Genomic DNA, 27,683 nt, shown 5'->3' with positions numbered 1-27,683 from the left:
CCTCTTCCCGGGTGGGGGGGGGGACAAACCCCCGACTTGGAGGGCCGCAGGGGGGGCCCGGCACCCCCCGCCCGGCCGAGGGCCACACAGCCCCCGGGGGGCATCTCTCGGGGGGCATCTCTCGGGGGGCACCTCCCGACCGCCCCCCCGGGGCCACCCGCTGGGCTGAGCCGGGCCAGGCCGGGCCGGGAGGTGCCGGGGCGGGGCGGCCCGGGCGCCACCTGCCCCCTCCCCGCCGCCTCTCTCCACCCACCCACGGCTACTTGGGGCGCCCCTCGACGGGCCGCCTCCATTTTCCCCCGCCGGGCGGCCGGAGGAGGTGACCCCACGGCGGAGGGCGGTGGTGGTGGTGGAGGCAGCGGCCATGTCGCGGGGCAGCGGCGCGGTGGCGCGGCTGATGGCGCTGCTGGTGAGTCCGGGCCACGACGGGGGAGTCCCCTTCCAGCCGAGTGGGGCTAGGGCTGGGGGCTGCGCGGTGCTGGGACAGACGGAGGGACCGAGGGACGGAGGGAACAGCGGCGGCGACCGGCCCCGGTGCCGCGGGGGCTGGGGGCGAGCTCCCCCCGTCGGGGCTGGGCAGCCCGCCCGCCGTCTGTCGCGGGTTCCCGAAACCCGACTTGTGCTGCTGGGTGAGGGCGATCCCCGGGAGGAGGGAAAAGGAGAGGAACCCCGCGGAAGGGAAGCGGGTGGGTTTTGTCGGGGCTCCCGGAGGGAGAGGAGGGCAGCGAGGAGTTCGTGTTGCTGTCGTCTTCTCGAGCAGCGTGCTGTGTGTGTAAGTTGCCTTACTCGTGTGAAGGGATCGTGCCCGGAGGCAACCATAAGTATCACTTACTGGAAATCTGCACTTCCTTAGAGGAACGGACACCAAATTCTTAAAAGTCCAGGACACGTAGGTTTTCCCCTGCCCTCACTCCTTGTTGGCTATTAGCCTTTAGACCTGCCGTCCTGGGCTAAAATCAAAGAGTAATCAAAGGTAATGAACTGAGCCCAAAGAAAGCTTGATTATTTTAATTTGGACTGATGGTTTCTAACTGTTTCCTTTCCTTGACATCCGAGGCACTGCTGTTCTGCCACTCACCCCAGCCTGGCAAAACGCCTGCGGAAGCCAGGCAGCCACTGCCCAGGCAAAGGCGAGGCTGGAGGGCAGGCCATGGGCCAAGCCAGGAGCTGGGGATGGGGATCAGGGATCAGGGAAGGCTGGCTGCATGGTCAGGCTGGCCAGAGCTGTACATCAGGACCTTGCTCCCCGAGCTTGAGAACCTATAAAATCAGACTAAGTGGGAGAGCTGTTGCCCGCTAACCTTGACACAGGCTTAGTGTTGGCTGCAGGTCAGCAAGCAGGACCCTGTTTGCTTTGCCTGAAGAAAAGTGGAAAATGATTTTTGTTAATCCACATGATGCTCAATTGCAGCTAAAGCCGAGGCAGGGTGCGGTATACTAAAAGTGAGTCCTGCTTGGTGCCTCGATGCAGGATGGAATATTCCAGGAAATAAAGCTGCCTTGCTCGGTTGGTGTCAGGAGAAAGAAGGTTTTGCCTTTCTGTGTGTGCATTGTTGTGTTTTTTTCCCTAATCTGGACAAAGCCGTTAATGTGGGTGAAAGTAGCCGCTTCTGTGAGCCTCAGTCTAGAGTCACGTTTGTCATAAAGTATGCAAAGGAGGCACTGATAATTTCAAAACCTTCGGAAATCATTGAAAAGCAAAACCAGTTGAAAGACAGTGTCATCCAATAGCATCTTCTACATCAGAAGCGTTGAGAACTGCAAGTTCTTCCTCTCCCTGTTTTTCCTAGAAGCATCTGTTGGTTGGCCATGCTTCCTCCCTGCCTGTGGGCTATGTCCCCATGGCGTTGGTCCCGGGGGCCTTGCAGAGGTCCCGGCAGCTTTCCCCTGTCCTTGCTTCCAACCCTTTACCAGAAAAGTCCAGGTGTGCCGGGCGATGTCCCATAGGGTTGGAACTGGCTTGGATCATGTCCAGGGCACACACCCAGAGCTGTGGCCCTGCCATGTAGACACAGCTATCAAGGGTCATTAGACTGGTAGGTGGCGGGTAAGCATCGTGTCTGCAACAGAGGACATCTTAGAAAGCTTTCTGTATTTGAGATAACAGTTGAGAAAGACGTGTGTGTTTTATTGGGCAAGTGTTTTTTTCCTCTGAATGTCTTCTCAGATTGTACCTCATGATGTTTGAGATGTTACATGTTATGCTGGATGTGATGAAGTTCAGTCCAGAATACGTGAAATTACTGTTGTAATATCACTGCCAGTTGCAATTACTTTTCAAAAGTCAAGTTGAATAAAGAAAAAAACAAATACGGGATTCTTTGTTTTAGAAAGAACAAAGGTGATGCAATTTCAAGCAGCCTAGTTTCTATTCCCCCCAAATGCTAAAACATTGCAAAAAATTTTGCAAGCATCTGTGGACTGATTAAACAGCAAAACATTGTTAAAAAAAATGCTATGGTGAGTTATGATAGCAGGTGTGAAATATAAAAGACCTGATATTTTTTCCATCCTGTTCAACTAAAGAGGTATGTTATTTCAGAGACCATCAGAAGAAATTGAATTAGTCCAGGAGAGACTAAGGGAAAACAAAGAAATGTCATCTAAATTCAAGAAATCCTGCTTTATAATTCTTGAAGTGAGACCAAAGAACTGGGATTCTTTAGTCTAGGGAAAAGAAAGTAAGATGCATGTTAAGTTTTCCGATATATAAAAGGTAATCATGATGAAAGGGGAATTGCACTGTTCCTGGAGTGGGGAGAACACTGCAGAGAGGGAGATTCAGTTTGAGATTACGAAATCTCAGTATAGATGTTTGAGTTTGTTGCAGTAAATGGACGTGCAGTGGATGCAGAGTGCACCTACATGGTTGGATCAAATTGTGCTTTTGAAGCAAGTCTCCAGAGTGCGTCAATCTAATTCATTTGGGCTGAAATTGTGCTGGGAGATGCCTCCATCTACTTCATGGGTGTTTGGTCTGTGGTATCAGGCTAATTCTAGTCTGAAGTAAAACCCACAAGGTGCGTGTTGTGTACTGTTGAGTTCTCAGCAGCAACTGCTGCCATCTCCATCACTAGGTTTTAGGAGTAGGTTAAACAGTTGTCTGGAAGCAGGTGGGTGTAGCTCATTCGTGCCCCAGAGCAGGGAGATGGACCAGGAGATAACCTCTGATGTCCCTTCAGCCTGCTTCTATAAGTATTCCTGCTCTCCACTTGCCCATGGTCTTCAGCACCAAACTGACTGACAGAATGTGCAAGATCCAAATCTCGTAACACCCAACATACACGACAGGACCACATTTATAGGACTCCATGCTTCACAGCAAAGCAAATACAGGCACATACCTTCTTGCTTACTCAGTCTGTACCTTTACTGTATAAATGAAGCTGCATATTCAAAATCTGTCCCGTTAGTCACTTCCTTGACTATACATGAACACGCATTTGTGCAAGAGCAGCCTTGTGCTCCCTACACATGTCCGTCGCTCCCCTCTTTTCCCCTATCCCCTCTCCCATTCCAGCTGCTTTCCTGTTGGGTTTCATTCCATTTTTATTACTTCAGGCCTCGGGTTTTCTGACTCATTTTCTTTAATAATCCAGTTGTCTTTTGCCAATACCTTCTCAGGTCTGTGTCATCAGATTTCATCAGTAGATGTCTGCTTTTTTATGTGCTGAGGCTATGATTGACACCAAGTGACAGACAGGGTTTTCTTAATAAGCTATTTAATAGAAGACAGCTCTAGGATACTAAAAAAGGGAAATTCAAAATTCAGGACCTGTTGGTTATGTGTCTTTTCAATTTTTCTTGAAAAGAAAATCATTTAAAAATGCTTTTCCACATTTTAAAATTCATGGATCTTTTACAAATTTTCAATAAAAGTGCAGGATACCTTTATATACTTCTTCCACATGTATTCATGTATCTCACAAATAAAACTGCCATTCTTAAACACCTTTTGTAGCTCTCTTTGAAGTTCCTGAGGAGATTCTCCATGGACTGTGGAACATAGATTGAAAATTACAAATGCAAAAGTATCTTTTAGTCCCTTAACAATAAAGCAGAATACTTTGAGACTGTTTTATTCCTAAGCAAACATATTGATTTTTACCTTGAGTTATCTTAATGAAAGGCTTTCTGTTTCTAGTGACTAACGTGATTTTTTCCACTTTGTTGGTATGCTCTGCTTTAAAGTTATCTCAGTGGAAGACCTGCTTATTTGTAAATTTCAGACACTTCAGTTTATACTGTGATTCTCAGGCTTCTGGTACAAGGAAACTTCTTGCCTGGCGCCTCTTGTCTCTCTCTGTTCAGCCTCTTTCCTTTCAATTTATCTATAAGAGCAAACAAGGATGTTCAAACTGACATCTTGACAACCTTTCAAAAAGAGTTATAGCTCCTGTTGGAAAACCTTGACTAGAAACCAAAGTTCTCTTGTCACCCATTGTCTTGCTGGTAATACTCTCATTAATCATAAATTTTAAAAACTCATATGACTAATAAGATTAAGAATATTCATGGGAATGATGTGATGGAAGGTGTGAGATCCTTACATTATGGAGTTTACTGCCTGCTGATTTTTGTCTTCAGGATATATGGGTATATACACTGGGAAAATTGCCATTTTAAAAATAGATTTATTGTGCAAGTTGAAACAGCAGTCTGCTGCTTTTCCCACTTTGTCCACTGCTGTGCTGCATTGTGTGGGAACGGGATAACATCAAGGCTATCATCAAGGTAGCAATCAGGGTGAGTCAGAAGGGATGTACAGTCAGCAGACTGGAAACCAGTAAAAGAGAAAAAATATTCACTGACTGACTTCAGTGGGAAATCACCTTTTATGAGCCTCCTTTTCCTTAGGCCTTAAGATCAATAATAATCAATTGAAGAAATTGCAAAAAGTAGGTAGATATAATAGTGCTGAATACAATAAAAGTATTTGCTTGTCTAGTTGGAGGCCCATAATGAGCTGAGTACCCCAGGGGTCAGTACTGGGTCCAGTCCTGTTCAACATCTTCAGTAATAGTCTGGGTGGTGGGCTAGAGTGCACCTCAGTAAATTCGCAGATGGCACAAAACTGGGGGGAGCAGCTGACTCAGCAGAGAGCCATGCTGCCATCCAGGGGGACCTCGACAGGCTGGAGCACTGGGCCGACAGGAACTTTCTGCAGTTCAGCAAGAAGTGCTGAGTCCTGCAGCTGGGGAGGAACAGTCCCAGGCACCAGGACATGCTGAGGGCACCCGGCTGGAAAGCAGCTCTGCAGAGAAGGACCTGGGAGTCCTGGTTGACACCAAGTTGAACATGAGCCAGCAGTGTGCTCTTGGTGCTAACAAGGCTGACAGTGTTCTTGGCTGCAGCATGCAAAGCATTGCCAGTGGGTTGAAGAAGGTGATCCTTCCCTTCTACTCAGCACTGCAGAGGCTGCACTTGGAGTGCTGTGTCCACTTCTGGGTTTCTTACTTCAAAAGAGACCTGGACACACATACTGGGTAGAATCCAGTGCAGGGACACAAAAATGGTGAAGGCACCTGAGTATCTCTCCTACAAGGAGAAGCTGAGAGAGTTGAGCTTCAGCCAGGAGAAGAGGAAGCTCAGGGGGGATCTCATCAATGGCTGTAAATATCTGAAGGGAGGGTGCAATGGTGATAGATCCAGGCTCCTTTCACTGGTGCTCCCTGCCAGGACAAGAGACGGTGGGCACCAGCTGGAACAGAAGAGGTTCCATCTAAACATCAGGAAGCACTTCTGGGCTATGTGGATGGAGCACTGGCACAGATTGCCCAGAGAAGCTGTGGAGATCCATGGAGATCTTTGAAAGCCATCTGGATATGGTCCTGGACAACCTGGTCCTGGTCCTGGGTGGCCCTGCTTGGGCAGGGGGGTTGGTCCAGGTGACCTCTAGAGGTCCCTTCCAGCCCCAGCCATCCCGTAATGCTGTGATCTGCTTACAAAAAGCTCAAAAGCTGTTTGTTGATTTCATCTGCCATAATAACCTACTTTTTGTCCTTGGTGTTTCAAAATGCTACATTTTTGCCACATTAAAAAATTTTGTAACTTGCAGAGAGTCTTTGGAATGGATGTAAACACAGGGGCTCTGAGAATTCAGCAGAGGCTCTAGTTGCTTACATCTAGCATGAGGCAACAAACTGAGGTGTTTGAGGGTGTGTGTAGCTATCCTGGACTCTTAGTGGATGAAGAGGTGGATACTGCCAGTACTGAATGTTGTCACATAATGCTTGCTAGCATTCACATCTCAGTGTTGGTTATGTAGGAGATGGATGTATGCCAATCATTCTCCCAAATTATATGCTTAAAGCCTACTTGGGGTGAATCTAGACCATACTCTGTTAGGAAAATCATCACTGGAAAAATTATCATCTGACATCTGATCACAGGCTGTCAGAAATTCTTTTGTTCTCTGTCTCTCAGACTCAGTAAGCCAAAAGACATCAGTGCTGGCATGCAAATAATGCAACTGGAGAAAAACAAAGTCTGTGCTAGAAGTTTAACTATAGCTGCAAAATATGTCCTGCTGTCATGATTTACACAGAACTTGCAGTGATCTTAGGCAAGCAAGGTATTTTAGAACTTCAATAAAAATTATATTAACTCAATGAGTCTATTTGTTTCTTGATCCCTTACACAGACGTAGGTGTTTGGGAAACTGTATAACGTGTTTTGTGATGCACAATGTTATAGCAAGAGAAAGTTGAAGTAAGGAGCTGTATCTGTCATTGATACTTCAGCAGATATTTTGTTATGTCCTTGATTTTAGATATTTAACCCATTTTGTTCTTATATGTGGGTGGTAACCCACCACAGCCTGGATAATCCATGATTTGCCCAGAAGAGAGATTTTCTTCAGGGTACTCCTGGCAACCAACACTCACTGCAATCTATGGAAAATTCCCATCATTTTGTAATGCTGAAGGATTACTCAATGCTTTAAAATAAAATAATAAAAAAAAAAGTTGTTGTTTAAAAAAGTCTATTTAAAAAGTGTGACTGCTTATCTGCTTACTGCAGGGAGAAAAGTGCAAAACATTTATTTGTGCTAAATTTTATAATTGTGGTGTATGCTTTTAATGGGAGTGCTTATGGGTAAATTTTTCAGAAGCCATTATTAGTAAATAGTGATTGACAGAGGTCAGGTTTCTTATTCTTTATGTCTTTGCTTAGGTTGTAAGTTAGGTTTACTTCTGCTAAAGTGACATGGAATTAATAATGGTTATTGTAACTTTCTTTTCAGATCTGTTTGAATTATGGAAGTGGACTCCATTGGAAGGTAGGAAATAATGAAAACCTGTTTTTCTTTATCAGTGCCTGAAGAAGTATTCTCTGATCAAAGAGCAAGGGTCAAAGATGTGCTTTACTTTAGTTGATAGGTACCTCGGGTTTTACCCATTTTTTCTGAAAAATGAAAACTGTATAAGGGGTAGCGAAATGAAAGCAGAAATGTAAGAATAGGGCCAATTCTACATCCATCAAACTGAGTGACATTCAACTTCAGGAAACTTACCTTAAAATGTTACATCTGTAGATTTTTATTTTTATTTTTTTTAATTTTCCATAAATGAAATCAACTGCAATGGTATGGAAGGTATTCACTATGGATCTGGAAACCAACAGACACAGCCAGGACTAAGCTGGGCATAAGGAAGAAGGGTTTCAGTGACAATGAGGCTGAGAAAGGATAGCTGAGACAGTGGACAGCTAATACACGAGCATGTTGTAGGATCATGTATTAGAGAGGAGGCAAAGTCTGTATTGATAGGATGCCAAATGGTATAATGAGGCAGAAGTGGTGGGTTTTAGCAGCTGTAATGGCAAACCTCATCCTATATCTGGTGACAAGCACTTAAATCAGCCAGAACAATATATTTTCACCAAACTCTGACCATGGGAATATGCTCATATATTTAAAGCCTGTTTTTTATACATCTGTGTTGATGGAAAGATTACTATACTTTTTCTATTCAAACAACTTGAGGAACATACAGCTTTTAAATTGTGGCTCTAGAGGCTAACACTGCTCCATGATTTCAAAGGCACTAGCTATTAAAAGAGTCTGTAGTCTCCTTGGAATAAAATGAATGGTAAGGTCAGCATGTGTTTTGGGCAGGCAGAATGCCCAGGTTACGCAAAAGCTATTCTAAGGTCTGGGCTACAGCAGCAACAAAGCATTCATCATAAATGACTAGATGTTATGCTGATGTTCGACCTTTTTTTTTTTTGCAGGTTTATGATCGAAGTGGCCGGAGTGGCATGTTGTCTCATCCCAACAGCCTTGTTAGACAGAAGCGAGAATGGACAGTCCCTCCAGCTTTCATACGGGAAGAGGAAGACAATTCATACAGGAATCCAATTGCTAGAGTAAGCTTGGAAAAGAGATAAACACAGAATACACAAAAAAATAGAGATGAAAATGTACAATAAGGATGTGACTGTCCTAAACACAGACACAAATATTTATTGAATTTTAATGAACTATATAATCTCAGTAGAATGTTGGCACATTTCTTTCTGTTTCCTTCTTTCAGATGAGTTACTCTGAAGCCTGATTTGGTTCAGTCTCTCATCTGTTCCCAGCCAACAATTTTCATAATACCTTTCATAATACAAGAATCTTTGAGTTTGTTTTTTTTCACTCCATCACCCCTACTCAGCTATGGTTGAAATTGGCAAGTGGTTCCCAAAACTGCTGGTGTACATGGTTGTATAGAAATCATGTACGTAATTGGATAGAAAGCTGTACATGCAGCATGATTATATATGCCTAATTTTTTAAGAAAGTAGGCTAAAAATAACTGAGATGTTAATCCTGTAGTGGCACACTGGTACACGTTTGGTTTAGCACTAGTGTTGAAACCTGAATTCACCACAGCGGTCACTTCAGCATATATATTGACTGCAGATGGTAGTAGGCTGTTATCCTCTGTGTGGACTGACCCTTGATGGTGATGCAGGTGCAATGAAATGTGCTTCTCCAGACGTTTCATGTAGTTCAGATATTAGGTGAGAGCAGAGGAAAGGTATAATCTCTACTCTATGCAGCCCCTTCAGTCCTGGTCCCACTCAATAGCCTAGGACTCGTCTTTTTTAAAAAGGTGCCCTGTTTCATTTTCAGGCTTTGCTCAAATAACTTTAACCTCCTCTGCTGAATTCATTGTTCCAGAGTCTTAATATGTTTGTGGTTTTTTTTTCCTCCGTGGTCTTTTTCCTTGTTTTATTTGTCCCCATCCATTTAAGCAGCCAGTTTCCTCCTTTTTCCCTCACTCCAGCTTTTTATCTTAACTCAGTGCTTTTCTAGCCTTTCCAGTCAGTCTTCCTTATGCTTGTATGCTGTCCAGCTCTCTTTTGTCCAAGCAGTCCCAATTGTCTCCTACAGACCTCTCCACTCCATGGATCCCAGCTGTTGCCATACCCATTACGCTCATCTCCCCAGACTAGTCCCTCAGACAAACTAGTTAACTCTTCCTGCATTCATCTCAATGTGTTTACCCTCAAAGGAATGTAGGAAAACTGCATTTAATGTTAATTTTTGTTTGTTATGAAAATAGCTAAAATATTTTCTCTCTGTTTTTCAATGTGGTTTTATTTATCAAAGGCTATTTACATTCCTCCTAGATACATTCTGATCGTGAAGATGCAGGGATAGTGGTAACTTATACTATATCTGGTCAAGGAGTAACAGAACCTCCTTATGGATTATTTGTTATCGATGGGAAGACTGGGAACCTGAACATAACAGGAAAGGTTGACAGAGAAAAGACGCCAATGCTGTTTGTAAGTTGAATAGTAACCTTTTCGTTATACGTGCTCTTAGGCATTTTTTAATTTATTTTGTTTAAATTTGTTAACTTCAAGTAGTTTTAACATTTCTGAACATTTATATATGTGCATATATGTATGTTATGTTAGTGCTAATATTTTTGTTATATATAGTATATATTGCTTTATATTTATCTTCTGTATATGCATTCAATGCTGAAGAGCTCATTAAAGAGGTCAAGACTGGAGGCAGTCCGTGCTGCAGTGACCATGTCCTGGTTGAGTTTGTGATCTTGGTGAACACGGGCCTGGCAAAGAGCAAAGTCAGGACCCTGAACTTTAGAAGAATGAACTTCAAGCTATTTAAAGACCTGGTGGATGAGTTCCCCTGTAACACTGTCCTTAGGGACAAAGGGGCTGAACAGAGCTAGCAATTCTTTAAGGATGTTTTCCTTAGAGCACAAGAACTTTACAGCCCCCTGTGTAAGAAAGTGGGCAGGGAGGGCAGACAGCTGGTGTGGCTGAGCAAGGACCTGCTAGTCAGATGGAGGTGCAAGAAGGAAATGCACAGGCAGTGGAAGCAGGGACATGTGGACCGGAAAGAGCACAGGGATGCTGTGTGGATGTGCAGGGATGGGATCAGGAAAGCCAAGGCACAAATGGAACTGAGCTTGGCAAGGGATGCCAATAGCAGGATTCTATAGATACATTGCTCAGAAAAGAAGGGCCAAGGAGAGTGTGCCCCCTCTGATGCGTGTAAAGGGTGAACTGGTAACAACAGACACGGAGAAGGCTGAGGTACTCAACAACTTCTTTGCCTCAGTCTTCACTGACTGTCAGACTTCCCACGTCTCTCATTGTCCTGAACCTGTAGATGAGGGCTGGGGGAGCAAAGTCCCACCCCCTGCAAGTGAAGAGCAGGTTCGAGACCATCTGATGAAACTAAAAAAGTACACATCTATGGGGCCTGATGACATGCATCCAAGGGTCCTGAAGCAATTGGCTGACCCAGTTTCCAAGCCTCTCTCCATCATATTTGAAAAGTCCTGGCAGTGAGACAAAGTCCCTGGTGACTAGAAAAAGGGAAACATCACTCCCATTTTTTAAAAAGGGTAGAAAGGAAGACCTGGGGAACTACAGACTGGTGATCCTCACCCCCGTGCTTGGGAAGATCATGAGATCATGGAACCGATCCTCCTGGAAGCAATGTCAAGACAAATGCAAGACAAAGAGGTGATCTGAGACAGCCAGCACAGGTTCACCAAGAGTAAATCAAGCCTGACCAATCTGGTGGCCTTCTGTGATGGAATGACTGTTACCAGTTGACAAGAGAAGACCAACCGATGTCATCTACCTGGACTTCTGTAAGGCCTTTGACATGGTCTTACATGACATCCTGGTCTCCAGATTGGAGAGATATGGGTTTGATGGGTGGACCATTCAGTGAATAAGCAGTTGGCTTGAAGATTGCACACAGAGAGTGGTGGTCAATGGCTCTATGTCCAGGTGGAGGCTGGTGATGAGTGGTGTCCCTCAGGGATCTGTCTTGGGACCCGTGCTGTTTAATATCTTCATCGATGACATAGTAGGATTGACCACACCAAACAGCAGGTTTATGAAGACACCAACCTGAGTGGTGCAGTCGATACAACAGAAGGAAGGGATGCCATCCAAAGGGATGAGAAGCTTGAGATGTGGTCCCATGTGAACCTAACGAGGTTCAACAAGTCCAAGTGCAAGGTTCTGTACCTGGGCTGGAGCAATCCCAGACACAAGCACAGACAGGGATAAGAAGTTGTTGAGAGCAGCTCTGTGGAAAAGGACTTGGGGGTTCTGGTGGATAAAAAGCTCAAGATGAGCCAGCAGTGCATGCTTGTAGCCCAGAATGTCAGCTGCGTCCTGGGCTGCATCAACAGAGGAACAACAGATCAAGGAAGGTGATTGTGTGTCTCTGCTCTGCCCTTGTGTCCTGGAGTTCTATGTCCAGGTCTGGGGCCCCCAGCACAAGAAGGATGTGGGGCTGTTAGAGTGGGTCCAGAGGAGGGCCACAAAGGTGATCAGAGGGTGGAGCACCTCTCCTATGAAGAAAGGCTGAGAGAGATGGGGCTGCTTAGCCTGGAGAAGAGAAGGCTTCGGGGTGACCTCATTGTGGCTTTTCAGTACTTAAAGGAGGGGGCTTATAGAAAAGATGGAGAGTGACTTCTTGCTCAATCAGATAATGACAGGACAAGGGGGAATTGTTTTAAACTAAAAGAGGGGAGATTTAGATTAGAGGTTAGGAGGAATTTCTTCACTCAGAGGGTGGTGAGGCACTGGCACAGGTTGCCCGGAGAGGTTGTGGATGCCCCATCCCTGGAGGTGTTCAAGACCCAGGTGAGATGAGGCTCTGAGCAATCTGATCTAGTGGGTCACATCCCTGCCTATGGCAGGGGGGTTGGAACTAGATGATCTTTAAGGTCCCTTTCAACCCGAGACATTCTGAAATATATATATATATACATATATATACACACAGTCACTTGTATTTCTTTATTGTTTATCTATTATTTCAGCTCAGAGGTCATGCATTAGATAAGAATGGAGCAAAACTGGAAGATCCAATAGACCTCCCAATTAAAATTGTGGACATAAATGACAATCCTCCAGTGTTTTCACATGAAGTTTTTGTTGGTTCAATTGAGGAATTAAGTGAAACAGGTAACATGTTCTTTAATTATTTTTTAATTGTTTTTTTCCCCAACTTATGCAAGGACATAAGTTAATGTAATTTTTGCAGCAGCGTATCTGAAGTAACAACAATGCATTCTGTGGCTTCTGTAGGACAGGTTATCCAAGTGTGATTGCAAGCTTTTATTCAGGGCTAAGCTGTGTGGTATGATGAAGGGGAAGTGGATGCATAAACGCAAGAGAGAACAACACTTCCTCTTGTGGTAACTTTTTGTGTCAAAGCTACCACTAACCAGGGAACCTGAGTCCTTAAGTAGAAACTGCATGGAAAATGTCGTCTGGCCTGGCAATTCCAGCCTATTTGGGCTTTAGGAGGTCCCAGTACAAGAAGGACGTAGATATATTAGAATTATTAGAGTTATTAGGCCACAAAGATGATCAGAGGGCTGGAGCACCTCTCCTGTGAAGACAGGCTGAGGGAATTGGGGTTATTCAGCCTGAAGGAGAGAAGGCTCCAGGGAGACCTTATAGCAGACTTCTAGCCTTCTTCTCTGGGGACAGACTCTGAGAGGGTATGCAGTGATAAGACAAGGAGTAATGGCTTTAAACTAAAGAAGGGTAGATTTAGATGAGATATATGGAAGAAATTCTTCCCTGTAGGGGTGGTAAGGCACTGGAACAGGTTGCCCAGACAATCTGTGGATGCCCTGTCCCTGGAGGTGTTCAAGGCCAGGCTGGATGGGGCTTTGAGCAACCTGGTCTGATGGGAGGTGTCCTTGTCCATCACAAGAGTGTCAGAATTAGATGATCTTTAAGGTGTCTCCCAATCCAATGAATCTGTGATTCTATGACTCAGCTCTGCTGTGCTTAAAATAGCCCTTTGTCTATGGGCTGGAGAAGTAATTTGCTGTTCACAGCATATGATAGTGACCCAAACCTCAGAGAACAAGTTAATGGCAATTTTCCTGTTAATGACAGTAAACGTAAGAGGAGATCTTGAAGCAACAGACTGTTTCCCAGAGTAAAACATCCTAATAAATACCTGACATTGTGTCCATTTCAATGCCATGGTAATCCGAAGACAGAAATTACTGACTATCCACTTATGTGAGGTATTGAGTACCCTTGACTCTCTTTCAAGTCAGTAGTAGCCATGTGGTAATCATCTTTCTGCCTGAATTGTAGTTAACATTCAAACCCAAGTACTGGCACTGAACACTGAAGTAGACCCCTTCCAAGAGGACAGTATCCTGTGCCATGACTTACAAGGGGATTGCAGCATGGTGGCCACCATGTATTTTGAGTGAAGCTATTGGACAACATCAGTCAAAACAGAGCAATTGTTTTTATTGGTGTTGGGGTGCAAAGTCAGTACTGCTCCCTTTAGAATGATGTGAGGGGAAATGCAACTTACTTTCTAAAACATTTCTCTCTTCTCTGTACAGTATTGACAGTTTTCTGTCATATTTCTTAATCAGAACTCTATCAGAGTTTGACCCATTGAACAGTTCTGGTGCATTGAATTCTGTGGGTTGCAGGTGTGTGTTGATAGTGTGATTTTGTTTGCTAAGTGACATACTTTTAACATGATGGATTTCAAGAACGCTTCTTCAGCTCTATTAAATAAATAAGTAAAGGCAAGGGCATTAAAGAATTGTGCAGGACATCCGACAGCACTCTCTTATCTGTGACATTATAGTTAAATACTTGCCAGTGCAGTGCAGCATAACCAAATATTCAATTTTGTTTGCTTTTTTTCAGGTACAATTGTAATGAAGATAAATGCAACAGATGCAGATGAACCAAATAACCTGAATTCCAAAATTGCTTTCAGGATCATATCCCAAAACCCTAGTTCTGCATTCAGCATAAATAAAGATACTGGAGAGGTTCGAGTAGCAACAATAAACCTTGACAGAGAGGTAAAAAACAAAAAAATATATCAGTTAACAACATTCTTCTACTATCTGTTATATCACTTTTTTTTACTTCACCCCACTTGGGATAAAAGGACAATTTCTTGCCTGGCTGATGTGAATTTTGTGGGGACTGTGGGAGGGGCTGAGAGAAAGCTTTCATTCACCTTGTCACCTCCCTAGCAGTTCCAGCCCAATGGCTGTTGCTTTCTGTCCCTCCCGTATATCCAAGGGATCATTCTGTTGCTGGTGAATGTGTGGCAAGGACAATCCAGATCACCACCTGCAGAGCTGATGATTGCAATATAGAGTAGCCTGCTATGCAAATTTTGTTACAAAGATTAAGAATAGGCGCTGCTGTGAAACAGTGTTGAAAACCACTTATTACCAGCAGTTTTCCTTATGCTCGCATGTATTTTCACTGGCCAGCAGATGGTGATGTTTATGCTAGCATTCTGTATCTGAGGACAACATCTCTGAATCTAGCCCTGCCCTAACGTGCAGATATGTTCCTGTCCCTGTTCATGGCCAATCAAATTTTGTCATTCTCCATTTGAGCACAGTCTAATTCTTTGAGGAAAATACGGAACTCAGAAATCCTTTTCTAAGCCTCAGCTCTACTCTAATAGAGACAGTTGTACGTGAGATTTAATACTGGCTAGAGAGATTTTATAACTGGCTATTGCATGAGAGGGATGACCAAAATATGATGGCAATAATACATCAAAGAAGAAAAAAAGCCTGTTTAAGCACTTCTTATTTTATTTTTATTTTATTTTTTTTTAACGACAGACACAAAGTAGCTATTCTTTGGTGGTAGAAGCAAAAGATCGTGGTGGTGCATCAGAAGGAAATGGTGCAACATGTTCTTTAGAAATCAAGATTTTGGATGTCAACGACAACCTGCCTGTGGTTCAAGGTCATGCAGTAAGTACATTTATCACGATACTTGGATTGTTCCTATACCTGCTGGTATCTCATTGCTTAATAAGATGTTATGCAAACCTTCTTGCATTAATGAAGTAAATTGTGACATCTTTTTAAAGAGGAGATTTTTTTTTATTGCAGTTTGAAGGAAGCATTGAAGAAAACAGAGCAAATGTGGAAATTATGCGAATAAAAGTGTTTGATAAAGATGAAGAGTTTTCTGATAACTGGCTGGCGAATTTTTCATTTGTTTCTGGTAATGAAGCTGGCTTTTTTCGTATAGTAACAGATACCAAAACAAATGAAGGAATTTTGACTCTTGTAAAGGTTAGTATATTCTTCAGAAAGTCTTCTACATACTAGAATAAGTGATTCTTTTTAGTATAAATTGACACACAATTTATATGCAGTAAGTAAACTAAATTTACATGGTGGATATTCCTCCTTTGTCATACCTTTTGGTGCTCTATTCAATAATTCTGTACAAGATAATGATTTTGTCCAGCTTTGCCATTAACTTTCCATTAGATGGCAGATGTATCCAGTGAGACAGAAATCCCCAGACTTTCCTTGTTGTTGGGTAGCAGTGCTAGCACATACTCTGTAAGCTTTCTCACATTCTTGCTATCCTTGCTGGTCTCAGTTTAATTTTCTTTATTTCCCATGGCCACAGATAGACTACTTATTTTACAAATTTCCATGAAATTTTCACTGCTCTCTAATCCACAGGAACTGAAGATGCATAATGCCCTACGTTTTCTTTTTTGCTGTGCTGGTTTTGTTATCTGAAAATTTATAATTATTTTAAATGTGTATATGAATATTTATATATATATATATACATATACACATAGTATATATACATGTGTATATAAAAACATTACTGAAGTAACTGCATTGGTTGAAAAAAAATTGGAAGAGCAGAGTAATTCTGAGTACTGATTCACTGAAGGCGAAGACAGAATATACGTGTGGGACTCATTGCACCTTCCCTAAATTAGTTAAAATTGAATAACATCAAGTCATAACTATGGTGCCATCCATGAAAAATAAGACATGCACTCTTCAAGAGTTAAAGCTTTTTATATTGAGAGTAACATGTTAAACAACAGTTCTTTTTACTATAGCATCCTTCACCAGTATTATTTAAATATCAAATGTCTGAATGTTTTCTGGGTATCAAATCCTATCAAATTCTGAGTTTTTCTTTGTTTCTGATTGCTCTAGGAACTAAACTATGAAGAAATGCAAAGCCTGAACTTGGGTGTTGTTGTTACAAACAAAGCAGAATTCCATAAGTCAATTAAAAACAGTTATAAAGTACAAACAATTCCAATCAAAATTAAAGTGATTAATGTGCGGGAAGGCCCTGTATTCCCTGGTGGCACAAAAATTATTACTGCAAGTGAGAGCCTGCGAGTAACCCAGATTATTGGACAGTATCAAGCACTCGATGAAGACACGGGAAAAGTAGCAACGAACATAAAGTAAGAGTCTTTTTATAACCATCATAACTGAGCATGTCACATCTTACTGAAAAATCTGATAACTGAACTGAGATAATTTCCAAGGCAATCTGTTTTCTACTATGCACAGTTTACACCTAAAAGAACATCTTCACCATGAGTATTCTATTATGCAGAAAATGGTTGGCTTGAAAATCCTATCTGTTTTGTCATATATGGCGAGCCAAGAGTTCGTGCTGAAATTATCTGTGCTTGCTTGCCATTTGTCATGCCTTTCTGTTTTTGAGAGCATGTTTGCTCATTTGACTTCATCGTCTGCAGAAACATTAGGAAGGAGTAGGCAGAAACACACAGAAACTGGACAAAAAGGGTGTTAGGGTAGATAAGTCCGCATGCACGTGCATGCAGCTGTGTTTAGATTTTTGAACCACAGCTCTTCAGCTAAAATCTTGAACTGCCGTTTAGAAATGGTGTGGACTGGCAGAGGTGCATAACTAGACCTGGGTCCCTTTCCCCCATGCCTCTAATGCTGCCTCTTTGGGGTGGCTGCTGTTCTTCCAGTGCTGGGAGCAAGGTCAGGGGAAGGAGACCACCATGGCCAGCAGCAGGTTCCCCTCCTGCTTGGTTCTCACTCCCTGAACCTACCTTTTATAACACTGCCACACCTACATTCCTTAGGGAAAAGCAGGTTTCAACATTCAGGGGAGGTTTATAATCTTAGGTTAATAGTTCAAACCAATTACAGTGGCAGGAGCATTAGGCCTCGGCCTAGGGGGTTGGTCTCTGCTCTAAATGAAGAGCAAGCATACTGTGAAGCTGCTTTTTCTGGTGATGGTTGTTTTGATCTTTTATAAATGTGTACATCTTTATATGTGATCTTAATCAGATACATCAAAGGAAGAGACGTAGCAAACTGGATCAACATAAATACAGTTACAGGTGAAATTCAGCTTGCCAAAAGCCTTGATTACGAATCACAACATGTAGTAAACGGCACGTACACTTTCACCATGTTGGGTGTAACTACTGGTAAGTTTAGAGGGTTTTGTTTTTGTGCTGCTTGGTCAGATATATTTTGTTAATTTCCTGTTCATTTAGGACTTAGTTTGTCTTTCTGTAACTACGGTTGGCTTAACCTCCCTATCTTTAACTGCCTAAAAGTTAGGCACCTAGTGCCATTTCTCATAGGCTCTGTATTTGGAGGAGAGGCATGGACAACTCTGTGAAATTGAATGAACTTTGGACTGGGTTCTTGGGATGCCCATTTCTCTTCTTTGGCTGTCTGGAGGTGAACTGTTACAAGAAGTTCTGTAAAGACCTACATTGACAGGTCTTCCCCTCTTAAGGTGGAAAATACCTGCTTCTCACTATGATAATGGGCAGATTTCATTCTTAAATTTTTTGGAAAGCTAAGTGAGAAAGACTCTTCAATCTTCTTCTACATCTAATAAGAATTCTCTTTATAATCTGCATGTTATTGTGTAACTACACACACACACAAAAAAAAAGTTAAGATAGTAAAACTTGCCTTCAGAAGAATTTTGTCAACATGTTTCTTGACATTAGGAATGAAATATTGCTCCCATAAAATCTAGTGAGAGCACTTCCAACATGTTTCTCATTTTTTGAACTTATTTCAGAAGTGTTTGTGTTTTGGAAAATATTACTTTTTTATTTTAAGATGAAATTTCTGTACTTGTCAAATATTGATTTCATTTTTCATATTTTCTAATCTTAGATCTTCCTGCGAAAACAGTCACTGGCACAGTTGTTATTCAAGTTAAAGATGAGAATGATAACTGCCCAATTATTGAGAATCCGGTGCAGACTGTGTGTTCAGATGCAAAACTAATTGATGTAACAGCTAGTGATTTGGATAGTTACCCAAACAGTGCTCCCTTCACTTTCACTATCATTGATGAGCCAGAAGGGACAGCAAAAAACTGGATAATTGCAAACAGAAATGGTAAGAAAATATATTTTGAATTACTAGCAGTTCTCTGGAGTTGCATAGGAATGTTGCACTTTGCTAATTATAATCAAACTGACACTTTGGCTGATCCAGACACACACAGAACAACAACAACATATGAAGTCAGATAAGAAGATTCTTTGCCTATGTTCTGCTCTTGCTTGATGACCTCTGTATGTAGTACAGGTGACACAGGTGACATTGAGATTGAGGTACATTCCCATCTTCCAACAAAAAGCATGCAGTGTTGGAGGACGCTTTTCTTTAAAACTGAGCTAGGAGATATGGTTGTTAACTGGCTGTAGTTACTCCAAAGTCTTTTTTGGAAAAAAAAGAAAAGGAAAAAAAAAAAGGAAAAAATCCATCTGCAAAGTGTGGGTCTTGAAAAGAGGAAATACAGTGTAACCTGTCCAATTATCCAGTGCAGTAGAACATAATCATAAAAGTCATATTCTTATCAAGTAGTTCATGCTGGCCACAAAGCAGCATGAATTGTTAAATCATAATTAATTTTAATGAATATTTCAAAATGAGATGAGCATTTTCTTCTTACATTCCTATTCATATAAACCTACGAAATACTTGGAAGGAAGATTGAAGGCACAACGAAGTTCTTTTTCTTATATTCATTCTTATCATCCATAGTCCTACAGCATAACACTACAAAGCAGTCAGCAGAGTTGTCCCAGTCACAACTAAGGATAAAAAAGAAATCTTCTTACGTTTTCTTACACTGCTTGTAGCCAGACTAGCAGTAATTGTAGAGATCACGACTTTTCAAAACAGGTTGGTGTTCCACAGCTGGGATTATCTGGGCATCTGTTGCCTAGTCCTGTCCTCAACATGGGGCAGCCGCAGGATTAGTATTGGTTAGAATTCTGGCTACCTGGTCTCTGCCAGTGGCCTACAACAGATTAATCTCCTAAAGACTGACAGTGTCTTAGGGGAATTCAGACTTTAGCTGTCTGGATGAAGTGAAGATTAGTGCTATGTAAGCAGCTGGGTAGTCTTACATGATGGGTCTGCTGGTGTGAAGCTCTTCCATAGTTATCTGAGACTACAAGTGAGCAGGGCTGCTTTGTTACCACATGAATTACTTGATAAGAGCACACATGCTGTACCAGCAGCTCTGAATTTAAGGTGATTGCATTGGGTGGTCCTAACTGGAGGGGACTTGTTGGGATTTTGAGAACATTTACAGGACTTAACTTTTTGTTCACTTTTTTCTTGTGTGCTTTTTTTCTTCTTTCTTTAACCACACCATTCTGACTCAGACACCAGTGTGCAGCTGGTCCCCCAGAACCTGAAGGTGGGCAGATCTGAAGTTCCCCTCTTAATACAGGATTTCCAAGGGTTCAGCTGCACTCAGCGGCAGTCCCTGCAACTGACTGTTTGTACATGTGCAGCTGATGGTGGATGCAAAGACAAACTTATTGCCAATACGTCAGTGGGCCTGGGACCAGGAGCGGTTGCACTAATCATCTTGGCGTTTTTACTTCTGCTACGTAAGTAATTGTTTCATGTTATCTCAGAAGAACTATGAATATATTGCGCAAGGCACCAAGGAAGAAACTGTCCCACTCCCAGGTTTTATCATCTTGTGTAAACTCCTAGTCTGTGTGAAGTCATGGCAAATCTCCAGTTAATTTTGGTGACATTGGCATTTCACACTCAAAGCATTTCAAGCTGTGCGTTTTGAAATGAATATGTACAACTTTAATATTTGTTTATGATGCCATAATAACAAGGGAGAAGCACTAAGGGATCCTTTTAGTGTTTCCCACACTTACCTCTGTGAACCCTAACTTCCCACTTAAACTGCAGCACTCTGTCAATGCTTATCACCCTCATTACAGACCCAGATCTGGTTCCTTACTCTGAGTAGCAAATGAAGTTATTCTTTGATAAGACAACACAGAAGCTCAAAAATAAGAAATACCTGTAATCATATTACGGCCATATATATACCAGTTCTGCACTTGAAATGGCAATAGTTCGTTGCTTGTAGTGGCAGCAATCTAGCAAGACAAAATTAATTCCACAGGAAGATGTTTTCCTCTTGAAACTGGATTATTTTGAGCCCCTCAGGTAATGCTGAAGACATGTCATAGGATTGGTGAGGTGAAATCCATATGAAGTTTTGCCTTGATCTAGCAGTAACAGAACAGGAGGAGTTGGAAATGCTGAGGTTGTACAATGATATTTAGGGGCTGGTTTTGCTATATGAGATCTTCAATAGAAGTTTAGATAAATACCTGCATGTGGTTATCTGCGGAAGTGACAGGTTAATTGACAGTTCACTATTCAGGAAACCATTCTGGCACATGTTTCTAGGAAATAACCTTGAATGTTTAGGAATTTGTCTGCAGTCTTTATTAGCCCTCATGATCATGAACTCATTAAAGATCGATTTCTATATAGGAGCTGATCAGACTTTAGCATTTGCTGTTACTCTGCTTTGACCCTAATCTTCCCATAAGTAATGTCAGACTGATGTTTCCCTGCAGTTCTTCCACTGCTATTGCTGTTGTGTCCATGTGGCTCGGGAGCAAAGGGATTTGCTGCAATACCAGACTGCAGTGAAGAGATGTTGCGTAAATGGAACAGCGAAGGAGCAGCTCCTGAAGAGAAGGCATGTTTCCCTAATAGCATTTCTCTTTGATTTCTATCCAACTGTTCAGTTTTGCACTTGGCATCTCCTCCACATTATGGGCTGATGTTTCAAACCTGCACAGCAGATTTTAACTACACATGAACATTAATTAAAGTTAACCCTATCAGGCTCAATGAAGGATGCTTGGAAGGTGAATTCCAGCAGCAGCTCTAGAAAATACCAACTGTAGTGCTTAAATTCCACAGTAAAGGCAAAGCAATCAAGCAAATGCTGATAGTATCTGAGCATAAGATAGAAGTGTGGGAAAAGCATCCATGCTATAAAGAGTGAAGTATTTGCATCTGCAAGCATGGAATGTTTTCTGCCTATTTGGGAGTAAAACAGTGAAAGAACAGGTTGTAAAGCTTAGCTTCCCATCACTGGTTTAAATTTGCAGGTTGCCTTTTAAATTACTTCTTTGTGTGTTTCTCTTCTTAAACAAAGCAAAACTCTTACTGAAGAAAAGGGGGGGAGGGAGAGAAAAAAACATCAAATATACAGAAAGAACAGTGAATGCAAAACATGTTTGCTCTTTCTTGTTATCCTACACAACCCAAAAAACAAAATGCATGACACTGTCCTGCTTTTGCACAATAATGAAGAAACAAGTAAAAGACCTTGATTTGGGCACAGAAAATTCATGATGAATTTTACAAACTTTACAGGGAAGCCAAACTGCTAGAAAAGACAAAAAGGCCAGGTAACTCCATAAGCAAAGCAGGCAATGCACACTTCCCCAAAGCTGGGCATAGTCTTTTTTGGAACAGCTGAATGCCCTGGAGATTTGCAGCCTTCCTCCCCACCCCCTTTCACTCCCAACCCTTTCAGTTTTAAGAAAACAAAAACCTATAGAAACACTTCTGTGATCCTCCTTGGGAACACAGTCATGGAAGCTGCACCCTCTTTCAGGAGGCCCTTTGCAGCAACATGTATAAGTTCAAACATGTAAGACGGCACCCTCCCAGGTCCCACCCAGCCCTGCTGCTGGTTTGGTGAGTTCCGTGTGCTAGACAGCACAGCTTTCATGTCACATCCTAATTTGTGTTGTTCATGCAGCCATTGCAAAGCATCATCCCACCCACTGCACTGGGGAACTGTAAAGGAGTGACTGCTGGAGCAGCGGCAGCAGGAGCAGCAACAGGAGCAGCAGCAGCAGGAGGAGGAATGAGTGCAGAGGAAGTTGCAGCATGCGGAGGCAGCTCTGCCTCTAATGTAAGAGGGCATTGCAGCATCGTTACCAGGGAAGGATGGGAAGAGCAAAGACATCTCCTTTCTGGTGCTGAGTACCATGCCAGAGCTGCAGCAGCTGGAGGTGTTGAAGGCATGGCAGCTGGAGAAGGCAACGTGGTAGCAGCTGGAAGAGGCATGGCGGTGGGAACTGCAGGAGCCATGAATGAAGAATTTTTAAGAGACTACTTCAATGACGTAAGCATATGACCTGAGAATAACAGTATACTGAGATTTACACTTAGGACTGTGAAATGCCATTTATGTTGTTACAAACACAGACAAATAGGTTTGTGTATGTGTAAACAATCCCAATAATGGTCAATGTTGCGTGCATGTGGGTGGGGGCATTAAGGATTTGGGGGTTAGGCTCACATGTAGGATGTAGACCTTGACAGTGCTCAGTTTTGTAGCATCTTAGGTTGTTCACCAAATCTCCAATGGCAAGACCCTTCTCTCAAGGCTTGAGATCCAGAATATTCACCAGTGACCAAGGAGCTACTTGTCCAGGAAGAAGCCATGAAGCAGATGATGTGATAGAAACCTCAGAGACTTGAGCACATGAAACTGTCCTGTAGGGAGGCACCGATGACTCTTCATGAGTCACAGCTGTAGACCTTATCATGGAGCAAGTTTTTGAAAAATAAGCCACAAAAGTCAAATGGTAGAGGGTGGGTCTGCGTATTCAAAATAGCTGATGAAACAGTGCTGGATTTGTCTGCACAATAGCTTGGGTGAAAGAAGCTTTATCAGAAGCATAGGAGCACATGTTGAAATCCATCTTCTGAATTATTTTTTTGTTATCTAATCATTGAACAATAGGATAATCCTACTCAATGCAGCTATGCTTCTTTTGTAACACCCATCATAAGTCCTTAGGTTGGTGAGCTACCTATAGGGAAAACTCCACTTCCTTAAGCCAAAGAGTGTACAGATCATCCATCACCTCTACAAATAGAACATTTTCACTCTCTACAGCTGGCTGACAATGGGGCCGTGCAGGGGAGTAGCTGTACAGGTTTGAATCACATCTAGGTGGTTAGCTGAGGGAAGGACTTGTGCATCTCCTGAATGCTCCAGCTACTGGTTTTCTGGGTGAACACACACAATAGTAGCAGTTCTGCTTTCCAGCTGCTCTTTTTGCTTCTGAATGTTAAGGCATACTTTGAGCATAGCTGCCGGCTGAATTCCTGTAGGAGGGCTTAGTAAAGATTATACTATTTGAGGCTAAAAGGTTAGTTAAGATTCTACTTCTCTGGGAGGCTAAAGTACCTCAGAAACAGAAAGAAAAGAAAAAGAAAAGGAAAAAAAAAATAGACAGATGTCCAAACTGTGTAGTTCAGGTGTGTGCTGATTTCTGTCAAAGTATCTGTGGTTATGTGCCTGCTTCCAGGATCAAATGCAGATAAACATACAGAATCAATTTGGATCTGGATATGTACCCCATTACACAGATGCCTCAGCTGATAAGCACTCCAGAATTTCAAATGTGGCAGAAGAGTGGTTCTGAGCACAAGCCAGTAACCATATTATGTAAAGCTGGTTCAGCAGGCCCAGAGGATTTGGCTATCTTCACTCCTGGAACTGCAGCTGGTGCAAGAGCATACGAAGATAATTGTGCTAGCACCAACAGCAGCCCTATTGCAGACACTGCTCTCAGACTGAGCTGGCCCTGGAAGCAATAAAGTCTGAACCCAAAAGCCCACCTTGTTCCAAAATGGTCTGCGTAGATCCAGTTTATATGCTGGACCATGTGTCCATGCATGCCAAACCATTTAACTTGGTGATTTGTTTGCTGTTTAATTCTTTGGGTGTGATCCTGCAGGCTACACAAGTGAGAAGAGCCATGGCAGGTGATGACATGTCAGCATGTACTAATGTGTTTAAATGTGAGGATACTCTCAGTTTTGGTACTCTCACACAAAGACCTAGTTATAGATGAAGTTCATTCACTGAACCAAAATACACATAATATCTTTGTCTGTTTGTGAGGACAGAATAGTATCGTAAACAGTAGTCTGGGAGGAAATAGTAGGAGATGGTGATATACCTGAGGCTTTCAATTTAATTCCAAAGTGCTCTGTGTTGTTTTTTTGTTTGTTTGTTTTTTGTTTTTTGTTTTTTGTTTTTATCATACTGTTATGTTCAGGCTAACTTCAAAAAAGCAAAAAGCGGTTCTAGTACTGTCCTTAGTTTGTTTACAGTTGCTGTGGGTTCAGTTAAATTTTATTATGATCCTTTTGACCAACCATGCCTGATTTTTTTCAAATTTACTGTCTGAAAGTGTCATTATTGATCTTTTGCTTGTTTTTGCTTCCTGTCTTCAGAAAGCTGTCTCTTTTGCGGAAGAAGATGAAGCCCAAGCTGCAAGGGACTGTCTCCTGGTCTATTCCCAGGGGGAGTCTGGCTCCCCCCATGGCTCCATCGGCTGCTGCAGCTTTATTGAGGGCGACTTTGATGACCACTTTCTTGATGATTTAGGAGATAAATTTAAGACTCTAGCAGAAATATGCATAGGTAGACACATCGACATGAAAGATGGTAGCTCCAGGAATGAATCTGGTTTCGGCGTTCATGATGCAAGTTCACGGCTCTTAAATCAGCAAAAAGCCTTCAGCTCCAAACAAGCATTCTCCTCGGGCAGCCACTTCTCGTCCGTCCCGCCAGCACAGGCAGGTGGTGGCATGGGACAAGAGGCTGTGTCCCAGGAGGTGGTCACGGAGACAACCTTCTCGTCACGGTCTGGGCAGCATGACGTCTGTCCCCATCCCCCATCCTACGCAGAGACCAATGTCACCATGACGGAAACATCCTATTCTGCAGGGGGCCCTGCCCACCCAGCTGCTGTTTTTCTAGATCCCCAGTTTTCAGAGAATGTGGTGGTGACAGAGAGGGTGCTGGCCCCTGCATCGAGCTTGCAGGGAATGGTGGAAATCCCCGACCTGCCCTCTGGAAGCAACGTGGTGGTTACGGAAAGGATGGTGAAGTCAGAGGGCACTAGGGCAGGAACCATGACAGTTCAGGACCTCACCGACTCAAAGTACGTGGTGGTGAGGGAGCGGGAGAGGGTGCTAGTGCCTGCTGGCGAGCAGGGCTCGCTGAGCTTCCCTGCTTTGTCTGAGGGGCAGAGCGTGGTGGTGAACGAGAAGGTCCTCACAACTTCAGGGGGGACAGGCAGAGCTGAGCGGGCAGACGGTGCTAGTGCAGGAAGGCAAGAGCACGTGCTGATCACGGACTCCCTGCTGAACCAGGTAGGCTCAGCTGTGGAGGGGGCACCTCCTGCCAGCTCCACGCTGAGCAAGTCCTCCAGGGTCACCAAGTACAGCACAGTGCAGTACACCCGCTCCTAAGCGTGGTGCCTATCTTTCAGCATGCATCTCACTTTGGGCTTTATCTTGAGACCTGGATTTGTTGGTGCTTTAAGAATGGTGTGGACTTGGGTGTGGTGGCTTCTATCAATGATTGCGACCAAGAAGATAGCAAAGAAGTCTGCTGTTAGCACAGAACATTGGTGACAAAGCTTTGGAAGTGCAAAGGTGCAGGAAATGTTTATTTTCCTTGTTTGCTATTTTTGTAACTATTTTGCTATATATATGCTATTTTTATTATGTGGTTATTGTAATAATACCACAGAACAAAGCTGCATATTATGGGAAAGCAGAAAAAGTCTAAACTCTAGCAAAGCACAAGTTAGGTTTCTAAGCTGTTGTTTAGTCTATGCTGAAGTCCCCCCCCAGAGGGGCACCGATTTCTCACCATGTTTTTCACCATGTTTTCCATCTGTTACCTTGTGGAGCAGGGCAGCTCCCCTTAGCTGCAGCTGTGGGTCTCTGCACCCTTGTGAATTCATAGGAAATTTAAGAAATCCCTCCTTCCTGACAAGCCTGAATCACCAAAGTCCTTACAGCAGTGGTGTGTTGATCTCCTGGAGGGTTGTTCAAACTTCAGGTTATCAGCATCTGTACCTTAAGCAATCAGTACTTGCTGTCTTTAACCTCTGTACTAATATGCAAGTAGCAAAAAGAGCTGAGAACTGTTTTTTTTTGTTGTTGTTGTTTTGGCACCTGAGTGTAAAAATTCCATTATGTGTTGCAGATGTAGACTGACATGGAAAAGTAAGCATTTGTATCATTCAGATTTTCACTGACTCCAAATTAGTTATTAAATAATTAATGAGAAACAGCCAAAATTTACTTTGGCTTTACAGCCAGATTCATTCAGTGGCTTTTGCTAGCAGAGTTTATGGCCCTTAGGAATTTGTTGGATCTGATTTACAAGTGCAATTAATAGATTTCAATTCTATCTGTGAAATCTCAGATAGAAGCAGAGGAATGCAGCCTAATGCATGTTGCGCTGACTCCAGCATCAGAACTCCTGTGGCCTTAGCAGTGCCATGCAATGGTAGCTTTCATTAGCTCCAACAAGAATATAGAAATCTCTATATAATTCTGCAACACTTAATGTTATTTCTCTTTCCATGAAGTCTGTGTGGTGAAATGGAAAGAGAGTACTGTACTGTTTGGCACTATGTATATATGCACATGTAAATATTTATTTTTATGCAGGTTGAAACATTTTAAAGTGACTTTTATAGCAAAAAACGAGCATACACAAGTTCATGTTTTGTCAGAGTGGAAAGAAGTGTGTTAGATCAGATATTAGTACTGTGTGTATCTCATACCTGTAAAATCAGCAAGCTAGTCATAAGGTAATGCAAAGCCCATGGACCTGCGGAGCTTTCCAGTTGTCTCCATCTCTGCTGGATTTTTCATGTAGCTGCAGGCTACATTTTCCATTGATATGTTTTTTCCTTTCACTAGAAACACTTTCAGTGTTTTTTGTTTGAGAGTATTTTGTTTGAGGGGTAAGGTGATTCAAACACATAAACATAAAAAGTCAGAAACATGGCTATGCTCAGCAGGGTGCACATAAGTATGGGCTGTTACAGTACATGGAGGAGTACTTACAAGCAAATCAGATGATGAGCTTGCTTAGACCTGTTGCTTATTTCTCTCTCAAACTTTGTTTTTAAATTATATGTCTTTACTTTTAAGCAAGCATACAGTTTTAAGTGGTGACCATTTTTT

General features: G+C 42.6%; 1 protein-coding gene across 1 annotated transcript; it reads left to right on the top strand.

Annotated features, from left to right (window-relative positions):
* Positions 1 to 364: 364 nt before the first annotated feature.
* LOC116485639 (desmoglein-2-like) lies at positions 365 to 27,683 on the top strand. Its single transcript, XM_032181131.1, has 15 exons — positions 365 to 772; positions 7,247 to 7,282; positions 8,236 to 8,370; positions 9,625 to 9,783; positions 12,321 to 12,465; positions 14,197 to 14,357; positions 15,144 to 15,278; positions 15,420 to 15,605; positions 16,506 to 16,765; positions 17,631 to 17,773; positions 18,483 to 18,710; positions 19,991 to 20,221; positions 21,224 to 21,348; positions 22,426 to 22,794; positions 24,924 to 27,683. Exons 1-15 carry the CDS (start codon positions 365 to 367, stop codon positions 25,944 to 25,946), a joined length of 3,744 nt encoding a protein of 1,247 aa, XP_032037022.1. The 3' UTR covers positions 25,947 to 27,683.

This window comes from Aythya fuligula, chromosome 2 (genome assembly GCF_009819795.1).
Source record: "Aythya fuligula isolate bAytFul2 chromosome 2, bAytFul2.pri, whole genome shotgun sequence".
NCBI classification, from domain to species: Eukaryota; Metazoa; Chordata; class Aves; order Anseriformes; family Anatidae; genus Aythya; species Aythya fuligula.
This window is presented reverse-complemented; position numbering and strand designations above follow the sequence as displayed.

What these genes read in the sequence shown, in the direction of transcription:
- LOC116485639 (XM_032181131.1), top strand. Translation starts at nt 365, where the DNA reads ATGTCGCGGGGCAGCGGCGCGGTGGCGCGGCTGATGGCGCTGCTGGTG. An exon ending in TGAGGAATTAAGTGAAACAG is followed by an intron (nt 12,466 to 14,196) that starts GTAACATGTTCT and finishes GCTTTTTTTCAG; the next exon opens with GTACAATTGTAATGAAGATA. An exon ending in TAAGAGACTACTTCAATGAC is followed by an intron (nt 22,795 to 24,923) that starts GTAAGCATATGA and finishes TCCTGTCTTCAG; the next exon opens with AAAGCTGTCTCTTTTGCGGA.